General features: G+C 42.7%; 1 protein-coding gene across 7 annotated transcripts in view; it reads left to right on the forward strand.

The window, feature by feature from the left end:
* Positions 1-18,596, forward strand: part of LOC140464992 (phosphatase and actin regulator 1-like) — a 468,298-nt gene that overhangs the window by 415,271 nt on the left and 34,431 nt on the right. For all 7 annotated transcript variants that reach the window (XM_072560733.1, XM_072560737.1, XM_072560734.1 and 4 more), the window contains one exon: positions 1,528-1,684. In XM_072560733.1, the coding sequence (XP_072416834.1) occupies positions 1,528-1,684 (157 nt within the window). The remainder of the gene's footprint in view (positions 1-1,527; positions 1,685-18,596) is intronic.

Raw genomic sequence — 18,596 nt, forward strand, 5'->3', positions numbered from 1 at the left:
GCAGAAAGAAAAGCCAAAAACATAAATATTGGATCATTGATGGCTGCTTCAGTTTTGTCATTGAGTATTTCAGTCATTTAATGCAGAAAGGTTCCAGATTCAATTTGTGCTGAGTTACTTAATTTCAGGTGAAACAACCATTGTGCTTGTTCTTAGCAAAGAAGAATAACGAACAAAGAAAATTTACAGCCCAGGAACAGGCCCTTCGGCCCTCCAAGCCTGAGCCGATCCAAATCCGCTGTCTAAACCTATCGCCCAATTCCTAACCATCTGTATCCCTCTGCTCCTCACCTACTCATGCATCTGTCCAGACGCATCTTAAATGAATCTACCGTGCCTGCCTCTACCACCTCTGCTGGCAATGCGTTCCAGGCACCTACCACCCTCTGTGTAAAGTACTTGCTGCGTATATCCCTCTCCCTTTCACCTCTCACCTTGGACATGTGACCTCTCATGATTGAATCCCTCACAATGGGAGAAAGCTTATCTCTATCTACCCTCTCTATACCCTTCATGATTTTGTAGACCTCAATTAGGTCCCCCCTCAATCTCCTTGTTTCTAATGAAAACAATCCTAACCTACTCAACCTTTCTTCATAGCTCACACCTTCCATACCAGGCAACATCCTCGTAAACCTTCTCAGCACCCTCTCCTTTTGGTAATGTGATGAGCAGAACTGTACGCAGTATTCTAAAAGCAGCCAAACCAAAGTTTTGTACAATTTTAACGTGACGTGCCAGCTCTTATATTCAATATCCCATCCAATGAAGGCAAGCACACCGTAAGCCTTCTTGACCACTCGATCCACCTATGCAGCCACCTTCAAGGTACAATAGACCTGAACTCCTAGATCTCTCTGCTTATCAACTTTTCCCAAGACTCTTCCATTTACTGTATAATTTGCTGTTCCCAAATTAGACTTCCCAAAATGTGTCACCTCACATTGGCTTGGATTTAACTCCATCTGCCACTTCTCTGTCCAACTCTCCAATCTATCTATATTCTTTGACAGTCCCCTATGCTTTCTGTTACTCCACCAATCTTTGTGTCATCTGCAAACTTATTTATCAGTCCAACTATGCCCTCTTCCAGATCATTTATGTATGTTACAAACAACAGTGGCTCCAGCACTGATCCCTGTGGAACACTAGGGCACTCAGGCAAGGGCAGGCTCGCCAAACCTTATGCTTGGAATGAGCGTCCCATGTCACTTGGTAAAAGGTGCACGCATAAGCAATGCATGAGAATAACATTAGGCTTGCCAACAAACCCTACTGCTAGCATCTGACAGTCTAGTCTCACCAATGAGAAGCACGTACTTGTCAAACTTTCCTGGGAGCATAAAACACAACCCTGCAAGATGTCAGTAGCTTTGTGAGGGAAAGAAACTAATAGAAGCAGAAACGTTGTGTAAATTGTTTGTTCTTTAACTATTATTTTAAAACATCAATTCTTACGATGTCTCCGTTGTGTTGTATTTCCATAATTTGCCAGATCCCACATCATTTTCTTTTATTTATTTCTAGGTTCGTTAGCACTAAAGATTTGTAGGAAAGACTCTTTGGCAATAAAATTGAGCAATAGACCATCAAAGCGTGAGTTGGAGGAGAAAAATATTATTCCTATCCAGACAGATGAAGAGAGACTTGAAATGAGGCAGCAAATTGGAACAAAGCTGACAAGGTTGGTTATAAAAAAAAGTCCATCAATTATATTTCAGTAAAGATGTGAACTTTGCCTCTCCTGACTTTGTGTAATTTATGTTTTCAAGGCTTATGGGTGTTATGAGTTAGTTACTGTAATTCAACTTTTCCACAATATTGATATCAGCATAACTCACTCCTCAGATGGCAATATTTTTATGGAACATTGGGTATCTGCAGTACACCCAGTATAGAGCTTTGACAGTAATAATGTGCATCAGATGGTCAGAGATTTGAAAACCATGTTTTAACACTTCTGCAGAAATTGGACAACTGGGCAATTAAAGTGGTCTTTGTGACTTAGTCGCACTGACCTCACTACTTTCTATCAAAATGGTTCTATCTTTCTGACCTAGCATTGTTCTATTTATGTTTCTGTCTGTCAATCTATGGTGACAATCCCAACCTGCTCTTTTGAGAAGATGAGCAGGATATCTGCATGATGGCAGAGGTCTTTCTTTTTTAAAAATGCGGGTTAAACCCCGTTTACATCATTGGGAAAATTAGTCATTTTCGACCCAAGGCATGGAAGCGATCATAAGTCGTGTTGTCTGCTTAGTTCCAGGGTTAACCATACCACCTGGCAGCTCAAGGAGCATTTAGTGCAGGAGGGGAAGATCCATCTGTAGGTGCCTACAATGTCATTGGTAGAATGAGGAACAGTGTTCTACTGAGAGAATATGACGAGTTAGGGTTCAGAATACAAAGCAGATCCTTTCAATTAGTAATCTGTAGCTTATTACCAGAGTTATACAGAATTAGTATTGATTTAAACAAATTAGATTAAATGGGAGACTGCAGAAGTTGTGTGGAAGTCAGACTTTTAATTTAATGGTGCACCAAAATCTGTACTGGGGAAGAAAGTAGACAGTTCCCTTGGGATAGACTCCATGTAAACTCCAGATTCAAATCAAAGGTCTGGCTAATAAAATAATGGGCCCTGGAGACGAATTAAGGACTGGTTAATGAGGAGGTGGTGGCAGGGGTGGGGAGGGAGAGGGATGTTTGAGAGGATTCTGCAAAGGTAAATTGAAAACCAGGCTTGAGAATAAAGCAATATTTTGGGTAAAAGTGGGTAGAATGATATAGGAAAAGACAATTAGAGTAACAAAACTAAAAGAGCATTAAAAACAAGGGTGATATCAGGGAAATTTGGAAGAAGGATAAAGCTAAAAACATTATTTCTGAATTTGCAAAGTATTTGCAACCATTTAGATGAATTCATTACACACATAGAAATCAATAGCCTTCCTCTAATAACATTATGAAGCCTCATTCAAGTGTAACATCTGTGGTAGGAATTTGTTAAAGTCTAAAATAATGCATGGGATAGCTGAACACCTTGAAAAAATTCAGGCAGTCAGGGACAGCCAGAATAGATTCGTAACAGGTGGATCATACTTGACTTACATGATTGAATTTTCTGAAGAAATGGCTACCTTAAGAGTACCTATTGACATTGTTTATATGGACTGCTGAAGGCATTTGATAATGTTAACAAAGAACTCCAGGAATTGAAGGCCAGTTACCAACATGGCTGGGACATTGAGTAGCAGGTGACAAAAACGATGGGTAATGAGTAGGCTGTAAAATTGGCAGGATGTGACCAGTGATGTCCCACAAGAATGTATGTTTGGGCTTCAATTATTCACATTAGATTAGATTACTTACAGTGTGGTAACAGGCCCTTCAGCCCAACAATCCACACCGACCCTCCGAAGAGCAACCCACCCAGACCCATTCCCCTACATTTACCCCTTCACCTAACACTACGGGCAATTCAGCATGGCCAATTCACCTAACCTGCACATTTATTGGACAGTGGGAGGAAACGGAGCACCCGAAGGAAACCCACACAGACACAGGGAGAATGTGCAAACTCCACACAGACAGTTGCCTGATGCAGGAATTGAACCTGGGTCCCCGGCACTGTGAGGCAGCAGTGCTAACCACTGTGCTACCATGCTCGGGGGACTAAATGGCCTACTTCTATTCCTATGTTCCTATAGAGATTGTTGTTGCAAAGTGACCAAGGTTGGAATCTAAGTACTCCAGCAAAACTTGTAGAAGAGATGGGCAAGATAGAAAAGATGGATTTATTAATAATAAATAATAGAATAAATAGAAGTCAATAGGAAAATTGGATCTTTGCTCTGAAAATCAAAACAAATGTTTAAGTTAAACTAACATACAGCAAGGAAAACAAACATTGCTGGGATTTTTTTACAAGCCCCATGATAACAGCACTAAATACAGAAATTAGAAATACAATTACTATGGGTAATATAGCAATCATGAAGACTTTAATCTTGAATTATACTGGGAAAACTCAGTTGTAATAATACTGTGGAGAATGTATACAAGGAAGTTTACTAGGTCAATGGGTTGATGAACCAATTAGGGAATAGCCTATTCTGGTTCTAGTATTTTGGAGTGAGCAAATAATGACTTAGAAGTAAAAGAGCCTCTAGAGGAAAGTGACAATAATGTGACTGCATCTTATATTTAGCTTGAAAGTGAGATAATTATATCTGAAATTAAATCTAAACAAAGAAAGCTACGTAGATATGAAAGGGGAGTTAGCTAAGGTCAATCATGCCTTATTTTTAATAGTCTTTTTCTCATTCTTTGAAAAGAATTTATAGAATCACCTTCACACAGTCTGTGGCAGAAAATATTACAATCTCATAATTAAAAGCATGTTTCTGACCCAAATGTTTGTAGCAAAGTAATGTGAGTTGGATCCAATCTCAACTTCTAAAACCACAGTGTACCACCAACCCCCATTCCTGCCATGTTTTCATTTCTGACAGATGTGGGTGGTTAGAAGTTGAGTTTGCAAGTTATGATGCAGTACAGGATTGTGAATATGGAAGTACACTGGATATGTAAGTCTGCTCAATTGTCAGAGATGACAGCTAAGCTCCCAACTTTGTTATTTTCTCAATAACACCCCACCAATACACTATTCCCCCAGCCATGCTCCCTCAGACCCTATTTGCTCTCTCCATATCCTTACCTATCCTCTTATAGGCACTCATCTAGGATCTGTTATGGTGAGATCTCAGGATGTCTTCAAAATGTACATGACTTTGACTTCTATTTTCCAACAACCTAACAGAGCTGTTATTCAAACACACTTTGCATAAAAAACTCTCATACATAAAAAGTGAATTAATAAAATGCTATCCATGGGCAATAAAAATAAACAAATTAAATTACCTAATCAAAGACACATAATCATTTAATAACCTCTTAAAACTGTTAATCAAAATACGATCTGGAGCTTTTGAAATTTATCGGAGAAGTCATTAGAATTGTTTGTAATAATTTTGTAACATAAAAAAAATTGATTGTATTCAAATGGTAGTTGATGGGAGCTGTTCATCCTGGAGATCAGTTACCAGTGGCGTGCCGCAAAGATCTGTTTTGGGGCTACTGCTGTTTGTCATTTGTATAAATGATCTGGATGTGGGCTTAAAAGGATGGGTTAGTAAATTTGTGGATCATACTAAGGTCGGAGGAGTTGTGGGTACTGACAAAGGTTGTTGTAGTTACAGAGGGACATACATAAGATGCAGAACTGGGTTGACAAGTGGCAAATGGAGTTTAATGTGGAAAAGTGTGAGGAAGTTCACTTTGGAAAAAGTAACAGGAATACAGAGTACTGGGCGAATGGTATAATTCTTGGCAGTGTAGATGAACAGAGAGATCTCGGTGTCCAGGTGCACAAATCCCTGAAAATTGCCACCCAGGTTTGATAGGCTTGTTAAGAAGGCATGTGGTGTGTTGGCATTAATTGGTAGGGGGATTGAGTTTTGGAGCCATGAGGTTATACTTCAGCTGTACAAGGCACTAGGAAGGTCGCACCTGGAGTACTGTGTACAGTTCTGGTCACTGCATTATAGGAAGGATGTGGAAGCTTTGGAAAGGGTTCAGAGGAGATTTAATAGGATGGTACCTGGTAGGGAAGGAAGGTTTTATGAGGGAAGGCTAAGGGAACTGAAGCTGTTTTCATTGGAGAGAAGAAGTTTGAGAGGTAACTTAATCGAGACGTATAAGATAATAGGAAGATTAGATAGGGTGGACAGTGAGAGCCTTTTCCTGAGATGCTGAAGGTTAAGACGAGGGGACATACCTTAAAATTGAGGGGTGATAGATTTAGGACCAATATTAGGGATAATTTCTGAACTCAGAGAGTATTATGGCGTGGAACAGCCTACCTGCAACAGTAGTAGACTCGCCGATGTTAAGGGCATTTAAATGGACATTGGACGTACATATGGATAATAATGGAATGGTGTAGGTTAGATAAACATCAGATTAATTTCACAGGTCGGCGCAACATTGAGGGCTGAAGGGCCTATACTGTGCTGTCACGTTTTATGTTCTATGTTCTAAATAGACAAAAGAGGTCAATTTTCTTTCCATCTGCACCAAGTGTCTGATCAATCAAAGCAATTCAGAACCATGAGAATGTTTAGGTTGTCTCAGCAAAAGCTGCTGAACTTTTTTTAAAATTAATAAGACACTGGGCACTTATGTCACTACTGATCATTACACAAGGAATTCGAAGCAGTATTTTTGTTCAGTTTTGAATACATAATAATACTTTGCCCAAATGAAAAAAAGTTATTCTAATGCATTTCAATACTCCTCTAGTGCTAATTAATTAATGACCAACTTAAATCAACTTTTCAGGAAGCAACCCAGTCATGAGTCACTGTTGGTAAAAAGTACCTATACTACAATACAGCATCTCACAGCGACATTTGATGTTATCCAAATGTATGACCTTTTGAATTAGGAGCCAAGGCAGGCCCTTCAGGCATTTTAAGCCTGCTCTAACATTCAATAAGATTATCACTGATCTATTTGTATTCTGAATTCCACGTTCCAAGGGTTGATTCCCTTGCCTAACAAGAATCTAATCATCTCTGTCACAGAGTCATAGAGCTGTACAGCACGGAGACAGGCCCTTTGGCCCAAACTGATCCATGCCAACCAAATGTCCATCCACGCTAACCATATTTTCCTGCACTTGACCCATATCATTCTAATCCTTTCCGATCTATGTATTTGTCCAAATGCCTTTTAAATGTTGTTAATGTACCTGCTTCAACTACTTCTGCTGGCAGCTCATTCTATATGCATACCACCCTTTGTGTCATAAAGTTTCCCCTTAGGTTCCCTTTTAATCTTTCCCTTCTAACCTTAAATTGATGCCCTCTAGTCCTCAATTCCCCAGTCCTGGGAAAAGACTGTATTCACGCCTCTCATGATCTTATACAATTCTATTATGTCCCCCGCTCAGTCTCCTATGCCCTAAAGAAAAAGTCCTAGCCTGTCCCTATAACTCAGAGCTTTGAGTCCTGGAAACATCCTTGTAAATTTCTTCTGCACTCTTTCCAGTTTTATAACATCCTTCCAATAGCAAGGTGACCAAAACTGAACACAATACTGCAAGTGCAGCCTCATCATTATCCTGTATAACTGTAACATAACTTCCCAACTTCTATACTCAATGCCCCGACTCATTAAGGCCAGTGTACCAAAAGCCTTCTTCACTGCCTTGCCTACCTGTGACTCCACTCCAGAGAACTGTGAACCTGAACTCCAAGATCCATCTGTCCCACTACACTCCTTAAGGCCTTACCATTCATCATGAAACTCCTACCTTGATTTGACCTTACACTTAACTACATTAAACTTCATTTGCCATTCATCAGACCACTTCCCCATCTGATCGAGGTCCTTTTGCAATTTCTGATAACCGTCCTCACTGTCCATGATACCGCCTATTTTGGTGGCATAAGCAAACTTACTAATCATGCCTTGTATATTCTCAACCAAATCATTAATATAAATAACAAACAATAATGGACCCAGCAATGACCAAAGCACTACACTAGTCACAGGCCTTCAGTCCAACAAGCTTACTAGCACTATTAGCCTCAAGCCAATTTTGTATCCAATTTGCCAGCTTTCCCTGGATTCCATGTGATCTAACCTTCCAGAGCAGCCTACTATGTGGAACCTTATCAAAGACATCACTGAAATCCATACAGACTACATCCACCATCCTGCTCTCGGCAACCTTCCTGGTCACTTCATCAAAGAACTCTAACAAATTTGTGAGGCATGGTCTCCCACTCACAAAGCCATGCTGACCACTCCTAATCAAATCCTGTCTTTCCAAATGCATGTAGAGTAATAGAGATATACATAGAAAGAACCTTCAGTCCAATTCGCCCATGTCGACCAAGTATCCTATCCTAATCTAGTTCCATTTGCCAGCACTTGGCCCATATCTCTCTAAACCCTCTAAACTCTCATATACCCATCTAGATGCCTTTAAAATGCTGTAATTGTACCAGACTCTACCACTTCTTCTGGCAGCTCATTCCATACATGCACCGCCCTCTGTGTGAAAAAGTTACCCCTTAGGTCCTTTATATATCTTTCTCCTCTCACCTTGAATCTATGCCCTCTAGTTCTGGACTCCCCCAACCCAGGGAAAAGTCCTTGTCTGTTTATTCTAGCCGTGCCCCTCATGATTTTATACCTCTATAAGGTCACCCCTTAGCCTCCAATGCTCCAGGGAAAACAGCCCCAGCCTAGTCAGCCTCTCCTGAGAGCTCAAATCCTCCAACCCTGGCAACGTCCTTGTAAATCTTTTCTGAAATCTTTCAAGTTTCACAACATCCTTCCAACAGGAATGTTGTGTACAGCCACAATATGACCTCCCAACTCCTATACTCAATGCTCTGACAAATGAAGGCAAGCATACCAAACGCCTTCTTCACTATCCTATCTACCTGCAACTCCACTTTCAAGGAGCTATGAACCTGCACTCCAAGGTCTCTTTGTTCAGCAACAACTCCTTAAGAGTGTGCTTTTCCAAAATGCAGCACCTCACAATCTAAATTAAACTCCATCTGCCACTCGTCAGACCATTGGCCCAAGTTCCCATTATAATCTGAGGAAAGCTTGTTCACTGTCCATTGCATCTCCAATTTTGGTGTCATCTGCAAACTTACCCAGAAGGGGTAAAACTCCTTCTATGTTCACATCTAAATCATTTATATAAATGATGCAAAGTGGACCCAGCACCAACCACTGGTCACAGGCTGCCAGTCTGAAAGGCAACCCTCCTCCACCACCACCTTCTATCTTCGAGCCAGTTCTGTAGATCTCATCTCTCAGAATATTCTCAAGTAACGTACCCACCACAGATGGCTTTTCTTTTGCATCCCTTCTTGAATAAAGGCACAACATTCACTACCCTCCAGTCTTCTGGGACCTCACCCGTGGCTAACAATGATGCGGCCAACTTGTTGGGAGGATTTCCAATGATTGTATTTCATAATTGATTGATTGTAAAGTATTTTGAAATGCCCAGTTGATATCAGAAGATGCTATATAAATACAAATTTGCTTTGCCCTGCTCCAGTTTTCTTTGTATGTAGGGGCAATCCATTGTCCACCTGGACCTTTTATTAGTTTGCCATTTACCAAGCTGTTGCTATGACGGAGAGTTTACGGACAGCCAAACCATATGTTTTTACCTCTGCGTTCTCAACATGGTAAAATTCAACTGTTGAATACACCCAGTAGTTACTTCACTGGTTCCTAACCAGATGTTTCAATAAGCAATCACAGACTTTGTGAATAATTAATTCCAGACACCTGTTTTGTATTTCAAACAGAAGACTTTATAAAACATCCACAAATGAAGCTGCATCAGAAAATTATTTCAATGAGCCACCATACACTGCAGCATAGAGGAACTATGCAGAGCAGAGGAAAATCACCAATATCGTGTATTCAGAAAGAATAGGTACCCAATGAACACAGTCTGCCGATTTCTCAGCAACAAACCCAAACAAGCAGACAAAACACACTACCCACTGTCCCCTACATCAAAAACATCTTGGAAATGACTGCCAGACTGCTCAAACCCCTTGGCATCATGGTAGCCCACAAACCCACCAACACACTAAAACAACAGCTAGTGAACTTGAAAGATCCTATATAGACAACAAGCAAAACTAATGTCATTTGCAAAATACCGTGCAAGAACTGTAACAAACATTATGTTGTACAAACAGGCAGAAAGCTAGCCATCAGGATACATGAACGTCAACTAGCCACAAAAAGACATGACCCTCTCTCACTAGTATCCTTACACACAGATAAAGTTTGACACCTCTTCGACTGGGACAACTCATCCATCCTGGGACAAGCCAAACAGAGACATGCACGAGGATTCTTAGAAGCATGACATTACAACTTGAACTCTATCAACAAACATTGACTTGGACCCCATTTACCATCCCCTGAGAAAAAGAACAGGAAGTGACATCACCATTGGAAATGATGTAATCACAGGACAAGACATCAACCCAAGGAAACGCAAACATATAAATAGAAAGCAGGAAACATCAGCAGTGCTTTGTCTGGAGGTTCACTGAAGATGTTACCTAGTATGATGACGAAACGTCTGGAAATGAACCTCCCAGCTCAGTAAGCAAACCTACATTCAAAACATCAACCTGAGCTACAAATCTTCTCAAAACTCGCTAACTAAAACTTATTTGGTATTTTCTTTTCCTTTTACTATAAGTTGACCCAAGTCAACAATTCATTCTTAGATCACAATTCCCAGTTTATAGCTCAAAGAATAAAAGATTAAAAATATAAAACTAATGATAAATCAGAGGGTTCTAACACTGTCACCTGAGTGACTTCCCACCAGTGAACAACTACATAAGAACTAAGAGCAGGAGTGGGCCATCTGACCCTTCATTCCTGCTCAGCCATTCAATAAGAATCATGGCTGATGTTTTTGTGGCCTCAGCTCCACTTACCTGCCCTCTCACCATAACCCTTAATTCCCTTAGTGTTCAAAAAAAATCTAACTTAGCTTTAAAAATATTTACTGAAGTATTGTCAACTACTTCACTGGGCAGAGAATTCCACAGAGTCACAACCCTCTGGGTGAAGAAGTTCCTTCCTAAATCAGCTCCCCCTAATTTTGAGACTTTGCTTTCTTGTCTTAGTTTCACGCACCAGTGGAAACATCCTCTCTACATCCATCTTATTTAATCCCTTCATAATTTTATGTTTCTATAAGACACCCCTCATTCTTCTAAATTCCAATGCAAATTATCCCTGTATATTCAGTTTCTCCTCATAAGCCAACCTCGTCAACTCTGGAATCAACCTAGTGAACCTCCTCTGCAACCCCTCGAGTGTGCCAGTACATCCTTTCTCAAGTAAGGAGACTAAAACTGTAGACAGTACTCCAGATGTTACCTCACCAGCACCAGCTACAAAATAACCTTACTGCTTTTAAACTCAGTGCCTTTAACAATGAAGGACAAAATTCAATTTGCCTTCCTAATTACCTGTTGTACCTTCAGACCAACCATCTGTAACTCATGTACGAGGACACTCACGAGGACATATTGAAACAGTTAACAATTAACAGTCCTTTTTACTTTTATTCCCACCAAAATGGATAACTTCACATTTAATAAAATTGTATTGCATCTGCCAGACCTTTGTGTACTCACTTAGACTATCTATGTTCCTTTGCAAAGTTTCACAGTCCTCTGCACACTTTGCTCTGCCTGGTGTCACCTGCAAACTCTGACACACCACACGTGGCCCCCAACTCCAATCATCTATGTAAATTGTGAATAATTGCGGTCCCAACACTGATCACTGAGGCACACCACTAGTTTCTGATTGACAACCAGAATACCACTCATTTATCGTCACTCTTTGCTTCCTGTTAGTCACACAATCCTCTATCCATGCTCGTACTTTACCGTAACACCATGCATCTTTATCATATGCAACAGACTCTTGTGTGGCACTTTGTCAAAGACCTTTGGAAAATCTAGGTACACCACATCTACTGGGTCCCTGTTGTCCACTGTGTTCGTAATGTCTTCATAGAATTCCAAAAGAGCAGTTAAGCATGAACTGCCCTTCGTGAATCCATGCTGTATCTGCCCAAGGGAATAATTTCTGTCTGGAATCTTTGCTATTTTTTCCTTGATAATAGACTCAAGCATCTTCCCCAGCACAGAAGTTAAGCTAACTGGTCCCCCTTTTGTCTACTGCCTTTTTTAAACAGTGCTGTCACATTTGTTGTTTTCTAATCTTCTGGAACAGTCCAAAGATGTGCAGATTGGGTGAATTGGCCATGATAAATTGCCAATAGTGTCCAGGGATGTGTAGAGTAATAGGGCAGGGAATTGGATCTGGGTGGGATACTTTTCAGAGGGTCAGTGTGGACTTGTTGGGCCAAATGGCCTGTTTCTACTCTGTATGGATTCAATGATTCTATGCCCCACAGTCCAGCAAATTTTGGAAAATTACCACAAGTACAAGTGCTATTTCTCTTAGTACCATGTCTTTTAGTACCCTGGGAGGCATTCCATCAGGGCCAGGAGACATATCGATCTTTAGCTTCATTATCTTGCCCAACATAGCCTCTTCCATGATAATGATTGTTTCCAGGTCCTCACCTACTTTTGTCTCTTTGTCAATTATTTGTGTTCTCCACTATGAAGACCGAGACAAAATACTTGTTCAATGCCTCAGCCATTTCATCATATCCCATAACTATGTGCCCCTTAACATCTCTAAAGGATGACTAGAATGTTACCTTCATGCGGAGTTGCAATATTGATACACGTTTGCCACCATAATCCAGTTAAACATGACAGGAGCTGCCCTATTATTTGCTGGGTCTACAATATAATTGAGAAAGCAAGAATAAAATGTCAATACCCAAAATAATTTACCATATTACCATATACAAAATCATGTGAGATTCAATGTTTTGTGTATTACATGTACTTTCTCTAAGTGTTAACACTTACAACAAATTTCTGCAAGATCTTTCATTCAAAGTATAATTAACTCCAAATTCATTTAGCCAAATCAGATTTCATCTCCCTAATTATGACTGATTGCTTCTGGCTGACAACCAAGTTGTCTTTCCAGTTGTAGCACACCAAGCTGTAGGTAGATCAGAAGGCTAATCTAGTCCTCCCATCAATTTTAAAGATAACAGATTAAATAAGTGTTCCTTTCTTTTCTCTCTTGTTTGCCATCGCTGCTCCTCACCCCTTTGTCTCCTGTGTAACCTTCTAACACCGTCTGATTTCCCAGTGCCACTGGCATCTAGCTATTCTGATTACCCCATGACTATCTCTCTTCCAACCATCATCAGACATGTCATGTAAGTATATGCCTCCAAGGCCTTGTAGCATGACCTTCACTGAGCTGCAAATTACTCCATGCTGTATTAAAGTTCTGACTGTGTGCTATAGTTACTGTAGGTAGCATAAATGTGTAGTGAGCATACTTTACTCAAAGTAATAAATAAATATACACAACAGAACCTCCACACAAAGAAATCAACCTGAACACAGTAACAACAGATAACCCTCGCAATATTTAAATTAATATTCACTGGTGCCTTCAGCGATTGATGTGATTAACTATATAAATCTGTCAGAACATAATATAAACACAATAGGTTCAACCTTACTCTTTTGTTCTTACTCTGCCAACTGAAAATTATTTCCCAAGTCACCCTTCTCTTCTACTTCAATAGCTGTCCTTACCAATTCCCAACCTCATCATTTCCTTTAAAGATATTGGACTGAATCTGATGCATTTTTGGCAAAATGTTAATTGTTTCAAATTTTTTGCAGGGTATTTTGACTAATGTGACTATATTGTGGCTTTAAAAGGTGTATTTTGTCCTGATTTTATTTGAGGGAGAATTTAAGGCGGAAGTGTTGAGTAGTCTATGCAGAGTCACTAAAGTAAACCGTTTGAGAGGCCGTGGGATTTTTTTTGTTTGAAGTTGGAACAATAGAAGCAGCCTGAATGAGTGTAGATTAGAGTGCAACTGGAAAAGCACAGCCGGTCTGGCAGAATCGTGGAGCCAGAAAATCAGCGCTTCGGGGACAAGCCGTTCATCAGGACTAAAGCCTGAATGAGTGAGGTCAAGCTCCTGGAGAACCAGAAGTTTCAGTTTTTAAGTTTTAAGTGGTAGATTTTGGAAGCTGCAATACATCTCTCCCTGCTACCCTCTCCCCCAGAGATTTCTGTTGATGTTTTCTTCTGCTACTGGAGCTGTATACGAGACAATCTGTTTTCCTGAGTTTGTGTTTTTCCAAGGGTGTGTTTATGGGATGCTGCTATGTTGGAATAGTTACTGTTTAGTAGTAAAAATAATCTATTATTCTGTTAAGTTTTCCAGTAGAGATACAGCTAAGCCAATTCTTTTGTTTATTCTTTCTTTTGTTGTATTTTAACTATAGTGTATGAATAAAGTGTGTTTTACTTCAAGTCTGATAGTTTGACCAGTGGAATTGCACCTGAATTCAACACCTTACATTTACAATTTTAGCCGCATCTTATCATGTGACATTCCTAGAACATTCATCACTTAGCGGATATCCACTGAAAAACCAGCATCCTTGGCACTCACACCACTTTTAAAAGGCCAATGTGCTCCCAGAGGAGCACTGGCATTCTGAAGCTGCTCTACTTGGTGAGAGACATCCAGTGTGAAGATGCTGGAGAAGGGGAAGATGGCACTGCGATTCTCTGACAGGAACAAGCAGATCCCAATGGAGGGGTGATACAGAAGAGGACTTCCTCTTTCCAGAGGTTTGGTAGAGAAACGATTGATCCCAGAAACTGGACAGCTTGGTCACGTTCAGTGCAGTCTGCGCAATATGGACAGCAGCGCCACAAGAAGGTTCAGTGACCTTTTCTGCTGCTCCAAAGTTCATCTCACTGCTACCCCATATTCCCTCTATCTCTGCTACTTTGGATGTAGGTTTGCTCGCTGAGCTGCAAGGTTCATTTCCAGATGTTTTATTACCCTACTAGCCTGAGGCCCACTCTAGATGTTACCTAGTAAGGTAACAAAACGTTTGGAAATGACCCTTGCAGCTCAGTGAGCAAACCTACATCCAAAACCTCAATCTGAGCTACAAATCTTCTCAAAACTCAGTAATCTCTGCTATTGTGCCACCTCCCATCAAGGTTCATAGTCTACCACTCTCATTATTGCAAGCAACCTTTTCCCTCACTCACTCTCATCCCTCCAATCTCCCATACCACCAACCCTGCATGACCTCTGGATTGCCTACTCACTCCCTCGGAACAGCTCACACCTTTTGGCCATCTGGAATAGCACCAACAGCTGTACCACCTACTTTCATCTCACCCAATCTTCCTTCTTGTTTTCTTGGAGAAGACAGCTCACAGTAGGTCCCAGATGGATGGAGGGGTGTGCCTGCCTTCAGACCCCCCCCACCCCTCCCCACCCCCCCTACCCCCCCCCCCCCCCCCCTCATGAGGAGAGAATGCTATCCCTGGCAGGAGAAGACTACAACCTCTCTCGGTAGATGCTGATGCACCCAGGTTCCACACATTGAGTAAGCCATTGTTCATTCTACATACCTCCTAGTAACCCTGCTGTCAGTGTTGTTCATTGAACATCACCTCTAACCATTGTCTCACTTTTGTGCCTTATAAATGCCAACTGGGATACCCATCAACCCGGCAGAGAAAAGCTCTGCTTTGGCAGAAGATACCTCCTTAACCTATGAGGATGATGATTCTGAGAGCTCAGAAGAATAATTGGCATGGCTGCCTCTTATACCCTCACCAGCAGCACAGATATTGATGCTTTGGTAGGAATGTCAGCCTTAGAAAGATTGGGAGCACATGCTGGTGAGCATGTCACTGTGACAGCTCCACAACTGCTCAAGAAAGCAATGCGCCAAACAATTGGCAGCCAAAGAACTGTCAGAGACCTCATCCCCAGGCAGATGATCCTGTGGTGTTGGCAGTAACTTTGTCCATATGCACATGGAAAGACAAGAGCAATAAGCCATGTATTTGCACACACATCTGCAATCCATTAGCTCTCAGGTCCAGGCATGGTGGCAGGGGGTTGGGAACATGGCAGGCATTGAAGTACCTCTTTCTCACAAGGAGACAGATTGATGCCAGGCGGTACCCATCTTACTAACCCATCCCAAAGAGAAACAGCATGGATGCCCCTCAGATGTCTCAGGACACTATGAAGATGGCCAGCCTTCTACCTGCCTGCCCACTTCCAACCCTTGGAAGTTCAAACTGAGGCATTTGTTTCTGGCAAGTCCAGATATGAATTCTCCAGGAAATTACCAAGCAAAATTCCAAGGCCAATGAGCTTCACTACTGAGCAGGCTCCTTCAACCTACTGTGAGATTTTACTGGGAGGGAAAATAAGGGGAAAAAAAACTTTTATGTGCACTTTAATGGCATAGTTAACATTGCATTGTCTATGAAATATCTTCGGTGGAGACTATGGGCAATCCTCCAGGCACAGTTGATGTGTGTCTCGGTGTGTGTCCCGGAGAACAGAACATAGAGCACAGAGCTGCTCGGGACTAACCTCGACAAACACCACTGCATTCGTCTCCAGACTTCCTTTGCGTAGGCATATTCCAGAAGGAGGTGTGTGACAGTCTCGTCACCACCGCAGCCGCTTCAAGGGCAGTGTCCGGTGCGGCAGTGAGTCCAGGCGTGCATAAAGGATCTCACAGGCAGAGCCCTTCTCACCACCAGCCAAGCCATGTCTTGGTGCTTGTTGGAAAGTTCTGGCGATGAGGCATTCTGCCAAATGGCTTTGACAGTCTGCTCAGGGAACCGCTCGATAGGATCCGCCCTCTCCTTTTCCCGAAGGGTCTCAAGGACACGACGTGCTGACCACTTCCTGATGGACTTGTGGTCATAAACTTCTCTACGAAGGACAGGTGATACAGAACGGTCCAAATACTTGGAGCGTTCCGCAGCAGCGAGGCCAGGCCCAACCTTCGCAACACCGGGGACAGGTAGAACCTCAGTACGTAGTGACACTTTGTGTTTGTGTACTGGGGATCCACGCACGGCTTGATGTAGCCACACACAAAAGTGGCCATCAGGGTGAGGATGGCATTTGGTGTGTTTTTTTCCCCTGTTGCCAAGAGTTTGTACATTGTGTCCCTTCGGACCCTGGCCATCTTTGATCTCCATATGAAACGGAAGATGGCCCGGGTAACTGCAACGGCACAGGTCCTGGGAATAGGCCAGACCTGTGCCACATATAACAACACTGACAGTGCCTCACATGTTTTTACCTGTGACAGAGAGCGACCATAGCTTCCATCTGCCCAGTTTCTGCCTCACTTTCTTGATACGCTTCCCCCAAGGCTTGACGCACGCCCCAGCCCCTCCAAACCAAATACACAGCACCTTCAGGTGGTCAATCCTGACGGTGAAGGGGATCGAGGATTGGTCGGCCCAGTTCCCGAAGAGGATGGCTCGCTCTTGCCTCGGTTGACTTTGGCCCCCGAGGCCCATTCAAACTTGTCACATATGCACATGAGTCTGTGCACGGACAGCGGATTCGAGCAGAAAATGGCAACATCATCCATGTATGGGAAGGCCTTTACCTGCAGGTCCCTGCTGCCAGGAATAGTCACCCCCTCTCAGGCTCGCATCCTTCCTGATGGACTCGGCAAATGGCTCTATGCAGCACACAAACAAGGCAGGAGAGAGAGGGCAGCCCTGCCTGACTCCAGATCTGACTGGGAAGCTATCTGATTCCCACCCATTGATGGAGACTGCACTGACAATGTTGGTGTAGAGCAGTCTGATCCAATTGCAGATTCCCTCCCCAAAGCCCAGTTTGGAGAGAACATCTCTCATATACGTGTGTGGTATCCTGTCAAAGGCTTTCTCCTGGTCCAGGCTGATCAGGCAGGTGTCCAGTCCTCTGTCCTGCACGTAGGCGATCGTATCCCTGAAGAGGACTCTCAGCGATCTTCCTGCCCGGTACAGCACAGCTTTGGTCAGGGTGGATCACCGATCCCAGAGCAGACCTGACCCGGTTGGCGATGACCTTTGCCAAGATTTTGTAATCTGCATTCAATAGTGAGATTGGTTTCCAATTTCTGATTTCCTCCCTCTCCCCCTTCCGCTTGTAGATGAGGGTGATGATGCCTTTCCTCATGGATTCCCTCATGGTACCTGCCCGAAGCATACTGATATACACCTCCAGCAGGTCCTGGCCGATCAAGTCCCACAGAGCGGGATAGAGCTTGACCTGCAAGCCGTCGCTTCCGGGAGTTTTATTCTTTTCGAAGGACTCGAGGGCCTTCGTCAGCTCATCCAGAGAGAGCAGCTGGTCTAGCCTTTCCCGTGTTCTGTCGCCTATGACCTCCATGACAGGGGACAGGAACGACTGGGAGGCTGTGCTGTCAGTTGGCTTCGAGTCATACAGACTGGCATAGAAGGATTTGCTGATCCTCACGACGTCAGCCTGAGATGACCTTATTGAGCCATCTTCTTCCTTCAGACTGCTGAGCACGGAGCTCTCTTTGTGCACCTTCTGGAAGAAGAAACGTGAGCACGTCTCATCCTGCTCCACAGAGCAGACCCTGGACCAGCAAATTATCTTGGAGGCCTCCGAGGCAAAGAGCGAGGCTTGTTGGCCCTTCACCTCCTAGAGGTCCTCCGTGACATCGGAGCTGATATCTCCCAGAATGCTAGTGATTACTCTAGGCTGCCCTCTATGGGATATTCTTCTCCTGTTTATCACTGATGGGTGGGTTCTTCCATGATCCACTTTTCAGTCTGGTGACCGAGTCAACATCTCCGAATGATGTCTCTCTGCCGCCCTCTATTGGATCAATAATGATGTTGCCCTTTAAAATGCCTCACATTGGTGGGTCTTGCAGACTGCTCCCTCACAGGTTGAGACATTTATAGTGTCTCCATTCCAGGTCTGGTTGCAGCCATTTTCTTCCCCATTGCGT

Source organism: Chiloscyllium punctatum, chromosome 41 (assembly GCF_047496795.1).
Source record: "Chiloscyllium punctatum isolate Juve2018m chromosome 41, sChiPun1.3, whole genome shotgun sequence".
Classification (NCBI taxonomy): domain Eukaryota; kingdom Metazoa; phylum Chordata; class Chondrichthyes; order Orectolobiformes; family Hemiscylliidae; genus Chiloscyllium; species Chiloscyllium punctatum.